Below are 20,623 nucleotides of genomic sequence, written 5' to 3'. Positions count from 1 at the left end.
TTTAGCCAGCACTTAACTGAGCACCTGCTCTTGTGTGGCTGGCAAGCACAGACAGCAACGATACTCCTCCAGGATTTTCCGCTGTTCTCCCATCTCCCAAGAGTGCATTGTCCCTGCCTTGCCTTAGCTGGGCCTTGATCCTCTGTCTTTTGGAAATGCTGCTCTGAAACAGCTGGAGAGGAAGAGATGCTGCCAGCGCAGCACATGGGGAGTTGCAGCAAAAGCATCTCCATTGATAGTTAACTTCTGATCTCTTTTTTATCATTCTTCATTCCCCCTACCACGGAGATTCAAAGTATTCTTGAACTTTAAAACCAAAAAAAATTTGGCTTGATATATGAGGGGAGTGTCGAGGGATGAGATAGAAAATTGGCAGAATGTATGAGGAGCTTATCACCAACCAGCAAGCCACCAAAGCCCCTGCCAACCCCAGAGGGCCCTCACAGGAACCAGGCTCTGTCTGTGTGACAGAGGCCTGTCATCTTCTGTGGCTGTCCATCAAAGGTGTTCTTTGGACACTCTCCACTAGCCTCCTGTCACACTGCAGGGAAACACTGGGCCTTGTTCTATAACGAAAGCCCTAGGGGGGCACTCCTCAGCCTTCCTGCATCTCCAATACCCTGGCCGTGCTTATCCATAGTGGACACTCAGCAAACAGCTGATGGCAGATCCATTGCCACAACCCGCTGGCTCCCTCTACATGCTGCTTGGCAGCAGGCTCCTCCCTGTTCACTGGACCCCACCATTGCAACACATTCACTCTTTCTTAACCCAGTGGTGCCCCATAACTCTGAGAACAACAAGCCCCCCTCTTTCTGGAATGTTCCTCCCCCAGACATTCACAGGATCCTCCCTTAACTTGTTTCAGGACACTGCTGAAACATCGTGCCCTCTGCGAGTGCTTGACTGACATGTCCATTTAGAACAGGTTGTGTCCTGCTTCCTTGTCTAGTCTCACTTTTCTTCAATCCACTTCCTGTGGGTACAGTTTCAAAACCACCCATTGTACACATTGTGAGGCTTCCACTTGGCTTCCTCAAATGTAAAAACTATCTCTGTCTGAGTCAGTGCCACCTTCGTCCTGTTCGAGAGCATCACCATTCTTCAGAGCCCTATGGGTCCCAAGCTGTTTTCACCCTTGCCCTGGCCCATGCTATCGGCTCTCTACCACTACAGGTGAGACTATCTATCCTGGAGTGGCACCTGCAGGGGATCGTTTGGTCCTCTCTGGCTAACTACTGCCCCATAGAACCTGAGTCTCATAGACCCAGAGCGTATCTCAGCTGCTCACTCCTTTTATAACTCAATAGATTTGGGGTGTTCAGGAGGTCTTCAAAAAGTCTCTGCAACATGGATATGATGAAACACTATGCATGAATTTGAAAGGTTTTGCACAAAATTAAGCATACCTTTTACTTCCATTTTTTTTTTTCACTTTCCTCCTGAAGTTTTTTTGTACTATAGTCCTCCTACTCCTGGGAGTAACATCTGAAACAATGGATTGCTTCAGACCCTAGATAAGCCATGTTTTTCCTGTCCTTTAGTAGCTGTGATGAAGTGTTTTTATATGTTAGGCACAACAAGAGATGAGCAATTATAACTAACAGAAGACAACAGTCCTAATGATGTGTAAAAGGTATGTAAATGTTGACGGTCTCTTGAAAGATTGAAGGCAAATACTGATAACTTTGGACTGTTATTGACTCTGAAGAACTGAAACAAGTGGAGAGTAACACTGTGGATAAACAGGGACCACTGTACTACAACTTCTTTGCCCATTGACTTCCTGATGGACAGTTAGCTTATCTGGTGTCCTTCGTTTTTTCCCTTGAAATACTCATTGCTCTTCAACACATTCCCCAGCCCCCACAGAATGCCAGCTCCTAAGAGCAGGAGCCTTACCCAGGCCACCTACTACAGTGTCCCCAGGCCCATAGTTGTTAGATGAACAATTACTTTCGTGTTCATCTCACCCCATAACACAATGAAGGGCAAAACTCAAGCTCCAGAATTGTGGCTAAGAGCTATCTTTTCCATGAATTGCTATTTAGAGATGTTTAGGCCTTTCAGTGAAACCAAACCACCTGTTGGCTGGGATACCCTACCCACGAGAGAGACTGCACTACACATCCAAGCAACATTTAATTCTTCGAGTACAGGCACATAGACACATACTCATGCATACATGAATGGGCAAGTGAGAGAGACTGGCAATCCACTCCACACTGGCTGCCTGTCAGCCTATTGGGGAGGTTGTAATACCGTGAGTAAAGGATGGTCTTGGCAGCTGACTGCTTGGATCTCCATCTTGCCTGATTGATTAACGTCTGGGCAAGTTAGGTTATCTGTCTGTGCCCGAGCCCCCTCATAATGTAAAATGATGGTAATTTGTATTCACAAATGTTATTATGAACATTAAATAAGACAGTACATGTATATCACTTAGAACAGTGCTTTGCCCTCATTAGGTGTTAGCCCATATACGTACATCTGAGTTTGCAAACAAAAATAAGGGAAAAGCATGTAAAGGTTATGAAAATGCCCTAAAGGGCTTCTCCTAGAGAAATCTTACTTACTGGGCATCTGAAGGGAACTTACAAAAAAGGCCAGCCATTACATGGATAACCTGACATCTTGGAGAACTTGTAGTGGCCTCCTGTATGTACCACAACTGATGCAAGTCCTGATCAGGTGTTTGCTTTGTCAGCAGCCACCCTTAGCAGCATCGGGAAATTTCCAGAGCAGGGTGAGTCTAGGGCTCCTGGGAGAATGACATGAAATCACACCAATTAGCATCTACCACTACACCCAGCACATCACAAGGACCCAGCCTAAAATGGGCTCTTATTTTTGACATCCACCTTTTCCGCTGTACCAAAAGGACACATATAATAAGAGGAAATTCACCCTCTTGAGTGATTTATCTGAAAGGCAGAGTGACAGAATGATCTTCCATTCACTGGTTCAGTTCCCAAATGACTACAATAGCTGAGGCAGAATAGCCTAAGACAGAAACCTGAAACTCCATCTGGGTCTCCTATGTGAGTAATAGGAGCTGGAGCAGAAGCAGAGCAACTGGGATTCAAACCAGTGTTCCCGTGTGAGATGCTGGCTTTGCAAGAGGCAGCTTAACATGCTGTGGTACAATGCTGGTGCTCACTGCTCCTGGGCTTTAGACACCCTGTTTGGTGCTTCCGTCTCTTCTATCTGCTTGATTTTTACCCATGAATCCTGACATGATGACTTCTTGCAGTCTGGAAATGGAGGTGCCTTTTTGGGTCTGGTTGTGTAAGGCTTGCTTCGCCTAGCATCCCTGGAAGTACCTGCCGCTAGACCAGTCACCTCTAATTAAGTGACTCAGACACTGAAAAGCAAGAAGCAAACAGAGCTTTCCGGAAGACAGGCAAGGCTCAGCTCGTGGAAGCCAGCCTCTACTGCCACATGGCTGTCATCCTGCCACCCTTCCCTTAGCATACAGCCCCTTTGAAGGAGAGCAGAGAAAGTGTGCTGAGCTTTAATGAGGAATCAGCCAGGTGCACTTTGCCACAGGCCTGGCTGGAGGCAAGGAGGGTTAACAGGCCCACTAAGCTGTTGTTGCTGTTGCTGGATGTGACCAGAAACCCAGTGGTACTGTGACTCCACATAGCCCCTGCTCACATGTTGCCTCCCCGCATCCTATCACCTGCTGAACATGCCCTGCCATCTGAGGTGGAATCAACATCAGATGTTGGGAGCCAGGGAGGTTACCAGTGTGGAGCAAGGGAAGCGACAGGCCATCCGTGGGAAATGTCATCATTTATTGCTTTCCCCCTTAGCCAGCCGACATTGCAAATAGCAATAAAGTTTTCCCCTCCCCCAGCCCCCTGCTTCTGAGTCCTAGACCCAGTAATAAAAGAACGTCCTCCTGAAGGGCAACGAATCCATCTTTAACCTTGCCCTCTTTGGCAGGTGTGTGACGGTGTGGCTTCCTGAAGCATCTCCGGGCCATGCATTCCCTATCTGTGGATGCCTTTCCTTCTGGGAAAGTGACAGGCCCTGCCCAATGGTCCAGCCCCTCAGTTCCCCTCCAGTTCCTCTGGAAACCCACTAAGTTATCTTAATTACCATTCCTCCTCACTGCCTGCCAAGAAGTGGAGAGATTTATAATTGGATCAGTCAAATATTTGCTGTGGCTTATTTCTTTGCTTCTCTGGCTCCCGTGAAAGTTGCCTCTTCATGCCACTTTGGGGTGTAACTGATGACTGACTTACAGGCACAGCCTCACACTGTGTGCCAGCCTGGGTTGTTTTTCAAAGCCAGGGGAAGAGAGAGAACTTTTGGGTTTGGGCAGTGTTGATGTGAGGTTATGGTGCCATCACCCTCAGGGAGGCCACAAAACACACGAGCAGCTTTAGGAGAAGAACTTGCTGCTGGAGCCAGCTCATGCACAGATACATCCATCTCTTGGAATTGGGCCACGTGCTTTCTCATCCCTGTTCAGGGCTACAGCAGACCTATTCAGCGGAACATGCTATGGAGCAACCGAGCACAACATCGGCCTCCCAGCATCCCTGTGTCCTGCACTGTTCTAACTGATGCCCAGGCTGAGTTATCAATTTCCAGTGCAGGGTCATGAATAGCAAGCTTTGGTCAGAACCCGGAATTCTGGAAAATGGCCTCCCCACGTCAGCAGGTCTGCCAAGTAAATTGGCCAGAGTACAACACAGGAGTCATAGAGAGCAGAGGCCACCCTGAACCAGATGGCCTTCTGTAAACCACCTTCTCATGGGCTCCTGATCTGCCTGCCCTGGAAAACAGCCTCCGTACTTGGCTTGGCCAGTCTACCCTGTTTCTCTGCCTCAGATCCTCCCCTAGATTATAGCAGCAATAAATGTTAATGCATGGTACAGTTTGGTAATATGATAACCTGTGAGTAGAATTACAATATATTCTGTACTAGAGCACTTTTGAAACAAAAAGAGGAACTAGAGGATTAAACTGAAACACCCCCGGACAAACCTGGGTAGATGAGACCCTACATGTTGTAGAGCTGGCATTTGACCAATGTAAGACAGTGCCTTTTTTTCCCCTGGGTGATCATCTTTTCCTGTCCTATAAGAAATGGAAAATATCCCACAGCTAATTGTGATCTTGGGGAGTAAAATGGGAAGGAAGAAAGGCATGAAATCCTATAATCTGAGCAAGTAACGCAAAAGTAGTAAATCTCAGTATCTCAGGACCGCGATATAGTAAGCTTGCATTCATTGCTGATGATACCATGACAGGCTGTCAAGCAGGAGCTGATTCTAAATCTAGGTCATTCCTGTCCTACAGCTCTACCATCATGGGCTTGATGATAGCCTTGTATCTTCCAGAGGCAGATAGGAATGGAGGGAGAACGCTTGAGAGACCGTCTAGAACCTCTGAGAGCCAAGGTTTAGAAGTGCCATCCTCCCCACAGCTTGTGTGCTGTGATCCGCAGCACTGTCACATACCCCCACCAAGCTGCAGAGAGGCTGGGGAGGAGGTACTTCCTGACACGGGCAATGGCTGGCCTTCTCCACCACAGAGCCAGGGAAGGGGCAGTGTCGGAGGAGGAAGGGAAGGAGTACAACAGAAGGGACAAAGAAAGTCTAAAGGAAGAAAGCATGTGGTGCCCCTCCTCCCACTCCGAACTGGGAAATTGTTTCTCAAAATTCGGTGCTGGCATAAGAAAAACACCTTGGCCACAGCATCCCAGCATAAGCACGTACTGCACTTGCTCACTGTCTTTTATCCCATTCAGGAAAGCTCTTTGAAGACAAGGGAGTGAATGTGATGACTGTCAGAGACAAAAGCTACAATGCATCCAATTTAGTTTCCTTTTCATAGAGTTCATTTACAAATTCAGTATTTTATTCATTTGATAGCCAGCAAATATTTATTGACAAGAATCTGCTCCAGGTGAATGTGATACAGCAGAGAATTATAATAATGATCACAGAAGTGTTTAAGGCATGTTTACCATATATAAACTCCTTACAATTCTAAGCACTTGCGTGCGTTGACTCATTTAATCCTTACCGCAAGGATTGGAGATGGATGCTATCATTATCCCACTTTAAAGATAAGGAGTTAGAGGCACAGAGAATTTCAATAGCTTCTGCAGGTGCCCCAGCAAGGAAGTGGCAGAAGGAGGGAGAGACTAGTTCCAAAGTCCTCACTCTGAATCACTCCACTCACCCACAAGGCATCCTTGCCCTGCAGATTATCTTCTGGGTGGATCAGCAATAAACATTAAAAATGAACTACATCATTTAAAGCAGGTGCTTGGGAAATAATAAGTGCAAGAAAGGTATGCAGGCCTGAGATGCATCAGAAACCCAACGTGTCACATTGTACCCATACATGCTGGGCAGTATACCCTGGCTAACATATTCCAACAACAAGGAAAACTACCCTCTGTGTTCTTATGGAAGGACTCTAAGGAGCAGCCACAATACCTGTCCTCTCTCTCTTCTGAGAAATGCCTTTTCTCAGAGTCGTTTGGTTGAGCAGCAACTACTACCCCTCTGCTTAAGCTGTATCTACGTCCCTTGGCTGGAAATCCAGTTCAGCAAGTGATGACTGATGCTCAAATTATTAATGAATAATGGTCCTGCACAAGTAATCACCTTCCCCAAACTTTCCCTCCTGGGGGTGATCACTTGGACCCCAAATGACGTATATTCTTCTACCTTGGCACCAAAGAAGTTAGAACCATTCCTCTGGCTGACAGCAATTTGTAGACTTGGGTCTTTGTAGTTGGACATTTACGAGGTTGCTAAGGAACAAATGCTTTGGTTACAAAGGTCTCCGAAAGCAGCATCGGTTTGTCATATTGTTTCAGATCATTTATTTAAGCCCAGAAAGACAGCTATGGCCAATGGAATATAGGACAGACAGAAGCTAAGCACAAACACTCATTTCCTGAAATACAGGGAAAATTTCTACTTCCTCGGCAGTGGCCATCTCCAACTCCCTACACGTGAAACTAGAACCATGCACTTCTTTTCTCTGATGGTTATGATTTGCAAGTAGGTGACTTAAAAAGTAGTGATTATCTTGCACGCACTGCCCTAAGCATTATTTCATGTGTCATCCTTGTAACATTCCTGAAAGTTAAGTGCTATTATTCCCCAGTATGAAAACCTGGAAGCAGGTAAAAATAGATTCGCCCAACATCAAACAATACCAAGTGGTAGAGTCAGAATTCAAACCCAGGTGGGTCTGATGGCAAAGCCTTTGTGTTTAAGATTATAGAGTCTTTTGTTTTCAGTGATCCCAGAAACTGGCAATGCTGATGATGGGGAAGTCACATTCGGAGACTCCTGGAGTTTTATTCTGTGAAGTTTGTGAAAGGGGTTATAGCAGATGTCTGTAACCCTTGAAACTCTTTTTATGGAGGGCAGAGTGGGGAGAGAGCAGAGTCGCACAGCGGTGGTTTTTCTCGGCTAAAGACCTTCGCTTTCAATGTTCTCAGGAAGTCAGAGTGCAAGTTACTTTTCTATGCAGCGATTTTGAAAGCATTTGCCAGATGAGTCCATTTCTACTGGGGCTTCATCGATTGCCTTGTCAACAAAGAAGAAACATTGGTCTCCCTGTTGCCTGCTCCCTGATCCTCTCTGTCCAGCCTGTGGTCAAGCCCTGTCCTTTCTTCCTTGGCAGAGTCCCTCCACAGTTGTCCCCCCTTCTCCTTCACTGTCCTAGTCCATCCCAAGCCACCAGTCACCTCCTAACTGGGTTTTCCTATTTGCTCCTCTCTCCCGCTGGGATCTTTTATCCTACTTGGGGGTGGAGGGAGGAAAGGCTCCTCCAAAGAAGGCTCCATTTCTTCCCATGATTCATGGCTCCAGAATCTGCAGTGGCTCCCACTCGCCATCCACACAGCAACCCCTGTTGTTTAGAACAGACCTCTTTGGGTTGAACTTGTTCATCCCATGCCCTATCCTGATGGCCTTAGGTGGCCACTCCTTTGCTCACTTATCACTTCCTATTCTGAACTTGTTTTCCATAGAAACAGATGAATTGTAATTTCTGCTCTTTCCAAGCAATTAAACTCAAGCACTCCGAGAGCATGGACATTGTTTGACCACTCAGAGGTTGTGTGACTTTGAACAAGTCACTTTATTTTCCAATCCTGAGTTTCCTAGTCTGTGAATACCCAAAGTGTCAAGATAAGATATTTTCAAGAATAGAATGAATGAATGACAATGATGAATATGTATTTTGTGCTTGCTGCATGTTCCAGACAATATTCTGAATGTTGTCTCAGCCCTTACAACCACCCCATGCCTTTGGTGTTATTATGTCCACAGTTCAGCAGATGGGGAAACTGAGGCATGGGTAGGTGAAACTAGGATTCTTTCCTAATCAGTCTAGATCCACAGCTCTCTGCTGTCCCATTCTCTCCTTAAAAGCCATCAGTCAGTGATAACCAATAAAGTGATCTATGATATCTGCTCTAAACCTCTGAATTAGGCAGATGCAGTATGGATCTCAGAATTTGGAGAATTCTAGAGAAGTTATAGATGTCATACAGGATATATCCCATAATATCCCAATGGGGACAAAAGCAGCCACATTATCTCACATACAGACAAAAGCAAAAACCCTGGGAGCAAAGATTTGGGACTTCAGAAGTACAGATTGTGGCCTATAGTCATATAATTGATCATTGTAACCATGATAAAGTATACCTGTTATTTGAATTTTTTATCTTTATGTATGTGATTGAAAGGCAAAGAGAAATAAAGAAATCCCCTTCTGCTATATCACTCCCCAAATGCCCACAACATCCAGGGTGAAGCTTGGATCCAGGAACTTGATCTGGGTCACCCATGTGAGTGGCAGAAACACAGCCACTTGAGCCAACAGCACTTGCTGTCTCCCAGGATAGCTGTCAGCATGAAGCAGGGATTGATTGAGGAGCCAGGATTCCATCCATGGCCCTCCACTCTAGAATGCTGGTGTTCCAACCACCATCTTAACTACTGCACTAAATGCCCACCCATGACAGCTCTGATTATTGCCATAGCTCTCATGATTTGTTGTAGTGGGTGAGCTCGTAGTAAAGAAGACTTAGAAGCACTCTTTGGTTAAATGATGGATAGGTGGGACAGGTGACTGTCATGAGGCTAGGCCTGCACGTGTCTCACATGATTCTCTCTCTCCTTTCCTAGTATGACTTCATGGAGCGTTTGGATGGGAAGGAGAAGTGGAGCGTGGTGGAGTCACCCAGGGAACGCCGAAGCATACAGACTCTGGTTCAAAACGAAGCTGTGTTCGTGCAATACCTGGACGTGGGTCTATGGCACCTAGCCTTCTACAATGATGGCAAAGACAAAGAAATGGTTTCCTTCAACACCGTTGTGCTAGGTAGGTATGGGCTCTGTGGGATGGTCCACCGTGGAAGGAAGGGTGGATCTACCCTGGGCTTCTATGTGAGAGGTACATCTTCCAAAGAAACTCTCGCAGCGAATAAGATCATGCCAGAACCCTTGATTTAGGTCTTGTGTGATCATTCGCCTAAAACAAACCCCAGTTAGAAAACAGAAACTATTTAAACCATGAAAAGGTCACCCATAGTCTGAAGGATTCAATCTTGGTTAAGAATTTGGGTCAGACTGCATGGGTGAAGTCCTGGCCACACAATCTAAGAAAATCAATGAACTTTCATAAGCTTCAGTTTCATCATAGAAAATAGAACTATGGCTTAGGGTCCACCTCCTATGGCCATTGTGAGAGCTGAGAAATGTCTAGAGAGCTCTAAAGAGGCAGTGGAGCTAATAAATACTGGCTACTCCAATCAGTCCAAAACGTCTGTTAAAAATGAAGGGAACCTCAACAGTTTTTGAATGCACAAACATAAACCAGCAAAGACTATCCACCTTTTTAAAAATTATACATATCTTTCTTGTCAAGTAGATGGATTTTATAATGCTTTAATTAAGCCTATATGCATTTGGGGCCTGTTTTAGCCCAACATTAGCCATCAAGAGAAAAGTTGAAGTTTTCTCCAGAATTTCCTCTTCTCTGGACACAAAAACCTCTTTAAAAATTCATGAGCTTGAGACTGCATGGTGGTTTCTGCAACAAACCTGACAAGTTTTGTCTGTCACAAAATACCTTCTCATCAAGGTTATTTTATCATCAAGTTTCCATCTTCTTCCTGATGGTAGTAGTTGATCATGGGTAGAACCTCTGGGAATCAAAACAAGTTGGTAGACCCATTTCACAGAGGAACAAACTGATGTTCACAGAACTATGTTCCTCAAATTTCTAGGATGCACAAATGCTGGACTTGGCATGAGTTTCTGGGCCTTGTCCACTGATGTCCTTTCACGCAGGATTTTTGTTACGGATGGGAAGATTTACGGGCAAAGCTTAGAGAGGGCTCATAACGAAATGTCTGGTAGGCCCAAGAATAAAAACCTGTTTCCTTCCCCACCTCTTAATCAGGGATGTCACTTCATGAGCCCCCATTCCATCATCTGGAAAGGTAACAGCCATGTCCCTGAAGGAAGGGACGATGCCTGGGATGTGACCGACATGGAGTTGGAAGTCACACAATGAGAGCCAATCATGTTTTGGGGGAGCATGCATCTCACATCCCTGTTTTTATTTTTATTGCCTTTTAAGGACTTCTCTGTTGGTCCCTGAGCTTTTCTGAGGGTCTTCCTGATTCTCAAAAGATGTATGTACTCCAACTTGAAAGTCAGATGCTGATTCTTCACTCACAGCCACAAGTTCAAAATGGAATAAAACTGCATAGAACTTTAGTGGTGACCATAGGATTGAAGTCAAACTTTACTCCTTCTGCTACACAAAAAATTGGCCCTATCAAAGCTAACCAAATGCTCAAAAGTAGGAGTTGGCACACTGTAGTCCATAGGCCAAATCTGGCCCACTGCCTGTTTTTATAAATAAAGTTTTATTGGACCATAGCCACATTCATCTGTTTACATATTGTCCGTGGCAGCTTTCCCACTGTAACGGCAGAGTTGAGTATTTGCAACAGAGACCATATGGCCCGCAAAACCTAAATAGTTCTTATCTGTCCCTCTGCAGAAAAAGGTTTGCCAACCCCTACCCTTAAGTAATGTTACAGACTTTGCACCAAAGAACCATTCCACAGAAGGGACTTCTCTGGGTTATGGATCAGGGTTTGCATCAGTAAAGCAAAGGAAGAAAAGAGCAAAGCCCGGTTCACCAAAGGAAGGAACTAGAATCAAATTTGGAACTACTTTGAGCTGTTGAGATCTTTGCAATCTTTAGTTTAAGAACATGATGATGAATGTCTTCCTTTCTGTCACCTTGTGTTTAAACTCAAAAGGCTTGACAGATACGTGACAGCCTGCAGCACACCCTGCAGCTGGCGTCGTTGAGGTCTCCAAGGATTCAGCAAAATGGTTAATAACAACAACAGCATCTATCCATTTATAAAACCTTGACCAAGTGCCAGCCCCTGTGTGACATCTGTGTGTCCATTAGCTCAGTTGGCTTTTAGAACAGCTGAGGAGGGTACTAGCCTTAAGGTCTCCATTTTCCAGTTAAGAAACCAAGGCTAGCGAGAGTTGAACAACTTGTCCAAGATCACGTACAGCCAATGAGAGGTGAAGGTCAGACTCCATCCCTTCCAGAGCCTGTGCTCTGCCACTGGGTCCCCTCAGCATTCACACAAAAAGCCTCTTTGCCCTTAGCAGCAGGTTTCAGGGCGCCAGAGTCTTCACCTTCGCTTGCTGTTACCCAACAAAACACAAGCAATGCTCTCCTGAGGCTCCCTTCCCCCAGGCCATTACCCTGCCTCTCCCAACAGAGATGGGAATAGCAATTCTCCCAAGTGGATTCCTCCTGTCTGAACTGTAGCTCAAAAAGAATGTCAAAGGTAATCGGCCTAATAGTTGGGCAGACATCTTGATAGAGCAATGATAGTAATTGGCATGAAATGCAGGGAAAAGAACAGTGTTTATTTGGCCCCGAGCTTCTCCCACACGTACCCATCATCACAGCGTCCTTCATCGAGGCCAGCCGGGAGTTACAAAGACCCCGTGATGGGAAACTCTAGCAACACTGAGACCCGGGTGCCAGGATACACTCTCCCTCGATACACCTTCGACTCAGGGAAGGCTCTCGATGTGTTTCTAGGACAGAAGCATCCTACTTTTGGAAGAGAGTCTCCTCCTTGGAGGGTGGCCAAGGGGCGGTGTGGAGCACGACACCAGCTCCCCACTGGTGTAAAACCCCTTTTGCTGGGCTTACACTTGCCTCCTGACATTTTCTGCTCAAGGAAACATAAACCCAAGGGACGAAAAGGAAAACAAGTCCTGTCTCAACAGTGACATTTCATTGACTGCTGGCAAAGGGGATTTGAAAACAGGCCATTCCTCTGTGTGTCAGTCGGACCACATAATCACATTTATCCTCAAAAACTGCAGAAATGCTTCAAATACAAGACTTGGGGAAAACTAAACCAGGAGACTGGTTCTTGCTTATCTAAACTTCTCCAGTCTCCGTGTGTGTGTGTGTGCACACCCTCAAGAGTGCATGTACATACTCAGAAACACACTTCTGTAACTGTTTACAAAGGAATTGACCTTGAAGAATACCTCAGAGAATAATGCCAAGCAGGCATCTTGCTTGGGGAGCCTGATGGGAAAAGATAGCTCTGTAAAAAGGCAGCTGTAAGAATTACAGGAACAAAGAGAAGCGGGCCCAGAGTCTAGACTGTAGAAATCAAGTTGCTCAGTGATCTTGACACTGAAGCATAAGAATTAGTATCTCCAGCAGGGTTCCCAACCAGGTAAAGAACCTGCACAAAGACTCTATTCTTCTGGAACCGGGCTGACCAAGAGCTCCCTGGACCTTCACTGTTTTGTCTCCAAGGATATAAACTTTGAGGACTGGGTGCTTTGACCTCCCAAAGCCCAGGAGTCATCAAAACTAGCCTTTAGCTCGCTGCCGTAGTAACTTCTGAACTGTACGATGGATCATGCTGTTCACCTGCTTAACATTTTTTTTTATTTGTTCCCAGTAGATCCAGAATAAAGACACTCATTTCCTTGACCCCGGAAAACCTATTTGTACGCTTATCTAAAGGCACTGCCCCCTTTATTTGCTGCTGTACTGGATTCAGTGCCACACTTTTCTCCCTCAGAGCATTTGCAAAAATTATTCCTCTTCTCCCAGAGCTTCACTTGCCTGTTCCAGTCATCTATATAGAATGGAGTCCAACCACCTGCTGACCAACCTAAGTAGCTTCCTCATCCTACCTGCTCTCCCAGGATTCTGCACCCAAATCAAGTATCCCAAGTTCTACTTCTTTTTGCTTGATGATTCCCCTTTGGCCTGTATTCTCTATGCCAGTTGGAAAGTTTTAGGAGAGCAGTATCTGTGACCATCTTATTCAACCTTGTGTCTCCAGTGCCCTGTACCACAAGTACTCAGATAATAGACTAAGCCATATACCAAGCACGATAGCAAATCTGTTATTCCAGTTAGAAACTGTGTTAGCCTTCTGTAATACTGTAAAATAATCACAAGATATAAGAGCCTTTATTACTTAGAGCAAAGCATTAGCCGAAATGCCCACACAGGTGCCTGTTGCCTAAGCCCTGATTTCCACAGAGTGATATGAAGAAGGAGGTCAGTGGATGCCTGCTCATACGGGTGGGTGGCTTTTCAGCACAGAATCCCTGAGCTCACTTTTTGTAGGCAGTGAGTATACACGTCTTTTGCTGCATAGGGAGACACTGTCTTGGTCATACTATAGAGTGGGTAACCCAGCTTGTAGGATGAATGAAGAACATGTTATACAAATGGACACCACGTGGACACCACCCAATCCCCCTTCACAGGCCAGCCTCAACAAGTTTCAGACTGAGATGTTAAGTACTAGACATAATGGAAACTGGCTTGATGGAAAATATGGTCTTCCACCTGATTTCAAAACAGCGAATACATTGATTGAATTGCACTCAGAGTGCGAGAAGAGAGGTTCTGGCCAAAGAGAAGTGAGAAGTAAAACCTTGCCGAGAGAAAGCAAAAATGCATGGTTTGAGTGTTTGGAGGCAAAGGGGGAGGTGACTGGGAGATGAGGCTCCATTAGGAATAGACTTTGGAGTCTTGATGCCACGTTACCAGGTGTCCACAGCTCTCCCACAGATGCTGCAAAGCCACATGGCTGCCACATTTCAGACACAGAGGCTTGTCCCTTTCTTCTCATTACCTGGCATCCAGAGGTGTTGTCTTAGTTTAAGGCACAAAGTGGAGCACTGATTGTGACCATGGTTTTTAAGGAACACATCCACCTTTTGCAGAGCCAAACCAACATGATAAGTTTCAAAGACATCTCTCTGGAGGCGTTACTTGACTACACACATAGAGAGGGAAGTAAAGCATGAAGCGTGATGATTATGCAGGCTAGAGCAAATGTGAACTCATTGGTTTTCATGAACAAATAAGATCCACAGAAGCTAAGCATCCAAGGGCTTTTGTGTAACTGAAAAGCTACGAAAGATCTTCTAAATCATGCCAAAATGTAACAGTCTCTTGTAGTCAGGCATCCATCAGTGAAAGGGGGTTATGTTCCAAGAAATGCATCATTAGGCAACCTCAGCATTGTGTGAGCATCATGTAGTGAGCTGACATAAACCTCAATGACAGAGCCTACTGCACAGCTAGGCTATATGACATATTCTGTCCATCATCAACCAAAATGTCATTGCATTGTTTGTGTGATCTGTCATTGACCAACATGCTGTTTGTGGTGCGTGGCTTTATTTGGATTACTTTTTATTGGAACATCTTCAAGCCAGGAATATTTTTTTTTACACTACAAGGTTGAAATTACAGACAACAAATCCTATTTTTGGAAAAAAAAACTGCTATGTTTATGTGAGGATGAAAACGGGTAGCCCACAAGTCATATGAAATCTCAAATTGGTAGCATAATTTTGGGGGAGAGATCTGTGTGTAAAGACTTCTCACTATACAAATATAGAAGCATTTGCAGTTGTTAAATCGAGAAAGAATTTCTTTCTATGAAAACTGCAGCAGTACGAGCCATGAATACCTGCCTACACTAATCAAATGAATGGCTGCTTCTGTGTGCTGTTCAGGTCGTTCTGGTCTCTACGGCTCCCTGTTCTCTGACTTCACTCATGCACACTCCTCGGTTTACTAGCACTTGTCTCTAAGAATGGCAGGTGACTGTGTATGGCACAGTGATACCAGCAAGCAGAGGAGAAGGTGGTCACTAACGTTCTCTCTTTTTGCAGATTCAGTGCAGGACTGTCCACGCAACTGCCATGGAAATGGCGAGTGTGTGTCCGGGATGTGTCACTGCTTCCCTGGATTTCTGGGAGCAGACTGTGCTAAAGGTAAGTGACATGCATCCCCCTGCTGCCACTGGTATCCCAGGGAACACCCCAGGTGCCTTCCCAACAAACTCCACTGGGACATCTACAGGTTCCATGTGTGCTGCAAGATCTAAACTTCTGGCAGAGTAGGCTCTGATATATGACCATTGGCCAGCACACCTTCTAGGAGAGGGGCGGTCATCCTTGGCACTGAGGTGTGCGCTGAAGAAAGATTTGCTAAAAATGCAATGGTCGGATTTCCTGTAAAAGCAAAAGTGAATTACCATCACCCCTTCCTTATAATCATTAACTGCTATGTAATGGAAGATTAAGCATCTCAGGGTTAGTAAATTTCTTTCATTCTGGCCAGCCACACTCTTAATCTAGAAAGCGCTATTTATCACGGTGGAATCGGTTTTAAATTGTATTATTAATTTACCTACAGTACTTTGTACAGGATGGCTGGGGCTCTGGGATTCTTGGGGAAAGGTAACAGGAAAAAAAAAAGAAGATGACTCTCATGAGCAGAGCACTTAGGGACTACACATCTAGCTGGCAGGTGACCTTCAAGTGTCTCTGTCAAAGGCAAGTGTGGAAGAGAAGAGCTGGTCACCCTACAGCCATGGCATGTGCACATGTGTGCCTGTACACACACACACACATATCTGCCCTCACAAACACCAATGGGAGAATGAAATTCAACTTTCACAAAGCACCACTGTTTCTCTGTCCAGTTTTATGTTGTTCTGGTTGTGACCTGCGATATTGACTGCTTGCCCTCTAGCAGGCCATTTCTCAGAGTGCATGGGAAGTTCAGAGATCTTGTAAAATAATAGCAAGGCCATCCTGGGTACCAGCCCCAGCCCAGTGCTTGAACTTCTCCCTGAACTTTGGTCTCCTCAGCTGAGAAGTGTAGAGGTAACTTCTGAGCTTCTCTGGGAGGAGTGAAGGGGACCATCGTCCCACAGAACTCTTGGCAAGGCCTCAAAAGGTCTCAAGGAATTACTTGCTAATTTTCCCTTATATATTTAAATAATCTTTCTGTTCCCGTGTGTGTGTTTCCTGGGAAGGCCCTCCTGCCTTAGCATTGAGAAAGGGAAAGAAGTCACTCTATCTGTAAATCCTGAAGAACATGGATGTGGGGCTTTCCTTCCCCACTTGCCATGCCTGCTCAGAAAATTCATATTTCAGTTGTAGTCCATGTTTCAAGGATGCTGGGGGCTTGGCATTTGACCTGGTAGTTGTCTTCTGTGTACCGTATCAAAAGTCTTGGATTCAGTGCCCTCTCTGGCTCCTGACTCTAGCTTCACTGCTAGTACCAACTGTGGAAGGCAGTGGTGAGGGTTCAAGTAACTGAGTAGCTGCTACCAGCTTCCAGCTTCAGCTTAGCAGTTTGGGAGCAACTGGGGAAAGAACCAGCATATTGGAGTGTTCTCTCCCCGCAACCTTCTGTCTCTCTCTCTCTCTCCTCGCCCCCCTGCCTCTCCAATTCATTAGTGAATTGCATATTTTTAAAGAGATCTGCTGAGTGAATGGGACCTTTTTTATCCGTGAACTTCTAACCACTATCAGCAGACAACTGTTCCATCATACAGCACGGTGAATGGTTTGGTCAGCTTGTCAGATAGGAAAGGAAAACAAAGTGAGAGGCCACTGAGCACCCCCTCTTGGCTGCATTCCCAGCACAGCACACACTGTCCTGAGGCCTGGGGACACATGGCAAGTGACCACTGGGGACTGGAAGACTGGAGTTCCAACCAGAGCCTTGCTCAGCCTCTGAGCAGGCTGGGTCATGTCAAGTGGATTTCCCAGAGAAGCCTTGAAAGAAAGGAAAACCTCAGTATGGTTTGAATGGCTTTTCTTGCGTAATCTAATTTTCCTGGGAGTGAAGGCATTAATGAGGGGAAGGACAGAGTAGTTCTTTTATATGTGGCTGCAAATGGGCTGAACAGTCAGCTGCACAGCCTGTGAGCTGTAAATGTATATTAACCCTGACACACATCGATGTATTATTAATCCTAAAAACCGTGTGTGCTCTGACTGCACATCCAGTTACTGGCCTTTCAGACCTAAGTACCCCGGCCATTTAAGAACTCTTCGCTCTAAATCCATTTGCCGACAAATGTCCATTCTGCATTATGGATCTGTAATGGAGCATGCATTTAGTTGCTGAAAAGGGCTCCCAGTGTGTGTTTCACCACCTGGACTGTGGCTGGGCACACCCCCCAAGTGTGCATTAGCCATGGTATATAATTGATCCTTGTGAAGCAAATATTGAGTGGCCATTAAGAGTAATTACTCCTCCGTAGTCAGTGGCTATTCCTGAAATCAGGCTTTGAACTTGTTGTATGTTTTAATTTAGCTGTTGATGCACACTGTGGACAAAATGGAAACAGTTAAAGAGTAAAATGACCTTCCCCTTGCTTTCCCATTGATCCTGGCCAAAGTTGAATGTTAGGAGTAGGCCTCTGCCTCACGGCTCTAACAAGGTTTCTGTCTTTCTTGAAATGGTCACAGTTTAAACTACATCATTGTTTCCAGTGCTAACTGTCCCCTCAATCTAAGTCTCCATCTCCCATACTTTGATCCTTCACGTACCGTGTTTATCATTTTAGTCAAAATCCCGAGCCATCAATACTGTTATCAACACACAAGCAGAATTAAAAAATGATTGTCAAATAGCGCAATTAAAAAACAATGTTAGAGGTAGGCATTTAGCCTAACGGCTAAAACACAGATGCCTCACATTGTGGTGGATACACAGTTCTTGCCCAAAGTCCAGCTTGCTATCAATACAGACCCAGGAGACAGCAGTGGTAATGATGTACGGGCTCTTGCCACCCACTTGAGAGACCTGTCTAGAATTCCTTGCTGCTAGTTCAGGCTTTGGCTGAGAGCAGTCCTGGCCTTTGCAGACACTGGCAAGTAAACAAGTGGATATATATCTCTCTTTCTCCCTTCCTCTGTCTCAACTTAAACAAAGGAAGCGAAGCTTCTTTTGGTAATGAATTTGGAAATTTGTGTAGAGCATTTCTGTAGTACTCACTAAGGTTTTGAAGATCTTCAGTCTTTAAGGCATCTCATTGCCCTAAGTAGGAAATACCCATGCCCCTTTAAGCATATCCAGAGAGTAATCTTTTTGTTATGATGAGAATCCAACCCAAGTCCCACCAAGAATCCCTCAAGTGCCTTGGACACGTGCAAGCCAGCCTAGCTTCTAGAGACTGAATGCTAGAACACTGGTTTCACAGGCATCGGCTCCTGAAAATAACCCAATTCCCTAACCATACTTGTGGGATGCTGTGACTAGGAAGCAAAATAGGCACATAGTGTCCACTTGCAAGTGGGGAGACCAGTGATCAGCACCTGAGCTTATGATCCATTAGGCCTATCGTTGCACGTGTTGCCAGATCACTGCTAACTCTCATTCTTTCCTAAATACACAGCAGCCACTGGGCAGACTACTTAACACACTGTATTGTGTTCATCCTCATGTCAGCAGTTGGAACTAAAGCTTGCTGTTAACGAAACCTCTCCCCACATTTTAAAGCTTTTGCATATTGAAATTATTTTAGAGTTGTCAACAGGTTACACGACTAGGATTTAAGACTTCTCTTTTCACTTAGCTTCCCCAAGTGTCAACGGTTTAAATTTCTGGAGGAAAATTATCAAAACTGGAAAAAAAATAACATCTCTGTAGTACTTTTATCTAATTTACAACATTTTGTTTCTAATTTTCCCATTCTGATCTAGGATCCCACATCATGTTTAGTCCGCCATATCTCCTTGGTCCCTCTCGCCTGTCCAGTCTGTGACAGTTTTGGTCTTTGCCTGTCTTTAGCGATCTTGACCCTTTTGAACAGTGTTGGTTGAGTGTTTAGTACTACAACTGTCGGTATGGGTGAGTCTGATGCTTCCTCATGATCTGATGGAGGTTATGCGTTTCAGCTAGATGCTTTGCCTCTCTCAATCATCAAATGCACATGTGATTTGATTTTTTTTTAAAAAAAGGAAATGTAGTGAGGGTGGGTACAGCCTTTTTTTTTCTTCTTCCGCATGGGACCAAGAGGTTGGGAAGCTCTCTGCTATTGATCCCACACTGATTCTTGGTGGTTATGACAAGCTGCCATTCACACACAGCTTGGGTACCCATAAAGCTGAGGGTGTTGGTAGGGAGTAACATACAGCACTAGTTGCCACCAGTGGGAAAAGCTGGCCCTGGACTCCTGCTATGCAGAATGGTGCATCCCTTCTCCCAGATGTGGCTCATGATCATGACCCTTCTCTCTTAACTAAAAAAAAAAGAATGGGGCTAGGTACAAGGCCCCCCTCCTCATCACAATTTTGCCTGTATTGCGTCTCTGACAGTTATACCCAAGATGCCTTGGATGCCTCAAGTTCTGCCAGCTTGGATTCTATCCCTACTGCACAGAGGAGACTTCAGCATATTAACAAGCCAGATTCCCATCATATCTACACACCTGCCTGTAGGTGTTCAAGTGACAGAAACACAGATTTACTCTGTTGACCACACACTGCACCCTCTTCCCCCACCCACTCCATGCCCTCAGAGATGCGCAGGCAGCAGCTCCTTGTCTTTCTAGAAGCCTGCAGATCTGCAGCCGGTGTCTGCAAGTAGCCTTGTGGCCAATGCAGGATTGCCGTGACCTTGCAGAATGCTCCTTCCTCGCCCCAGTCAAAACTGGAACTGACCCTCACACAGAGAGAACATGGGAACTTTCCCACACAGTGTTGTGAGTCAGTGAAGGATGTGGAGGTTTTTTGTGTATTGAACAAACACATGGGATATGCCCCCATGAGATGGGCACTGCCCTAGGAGGCAGAGATACAGGGATGAGCAGGGCAGCCGTGGGCCTGCCTAATCAGAGCTTCCAGGCTAGTGAGTACACATTGACAGAAAGTAAGCCTGTCAGTAGAACCCTGAGATGCTATGATGCTGGCCCACAGCAATGCAGACATCACCAAGGAGAAGAGAAGGAGGTGGATGACACTGCAAAGGGAATAGAATATGTCACCTTGGCTGGGTATATGGGGGCAAAAAGAGTGTAGCAGGTAGAATAAATCCTGATGTGTCGTCTTTAAGGACACTTCCACACACCATCGATGGCCAGGTGAGTATCGAGGATCCATTATCCTCATAGTCCTAGAGTAAGGCAGAGTACCTACACCCCCAAGGGAGGGCCACATAGAAAGAGCTCCCAGGTGGGGCAGGCTCAGCCATGCAGTGGCAAACAGAGAATGAGGAC

General features: G+C 45.5%; 1 protein-coding gene across 1 annotated transcript in view; it reads left to right on the top strand.

Annotated features, from left to right (window-relative positions):
• Positions 1-20,623, top strand: part of TENM2 (teneurin transmembrane protein 2) — a 344,410-nt gene that overhangs the window by 184,269 nt on the left and 139,518 nt on the right. The window contains exons 8-9 of the mRNA XM_058677877.1: positions 9,180-9,375; positions 15,276-15,377. Coding sequence (XP_058533860.1) covers positions 9,180-9,375; positions 15,276-15,377 — 298 coding nt within the window. The remainder of the gene's footprint in view (positions 1-9,179; positions 9,376-15,275; positions 15,378-20,623) is intronic.

The sequence above is a fragment of the Ochotona princeps genome, chromosome 19, assembly GCF_030435755.1.
Source record: "Ochotona princeps isolate mOchPri1 chromosome 19, mOchPri1.hap1, whole genome shotgun sequence".
Taxonomy (NCBI): domain Eukaryota; kingdom Metazoa; phylum Chordata; class Mammalia; order Lagomorpha; family Ochotonidae; genus Ochotona; species Ochotona princeps.
The sequence above is the reverse complement of the archived record's forward strand: the minus strand, read 5'-3'. Positions and strand labels throughout refer to the sequence as shown.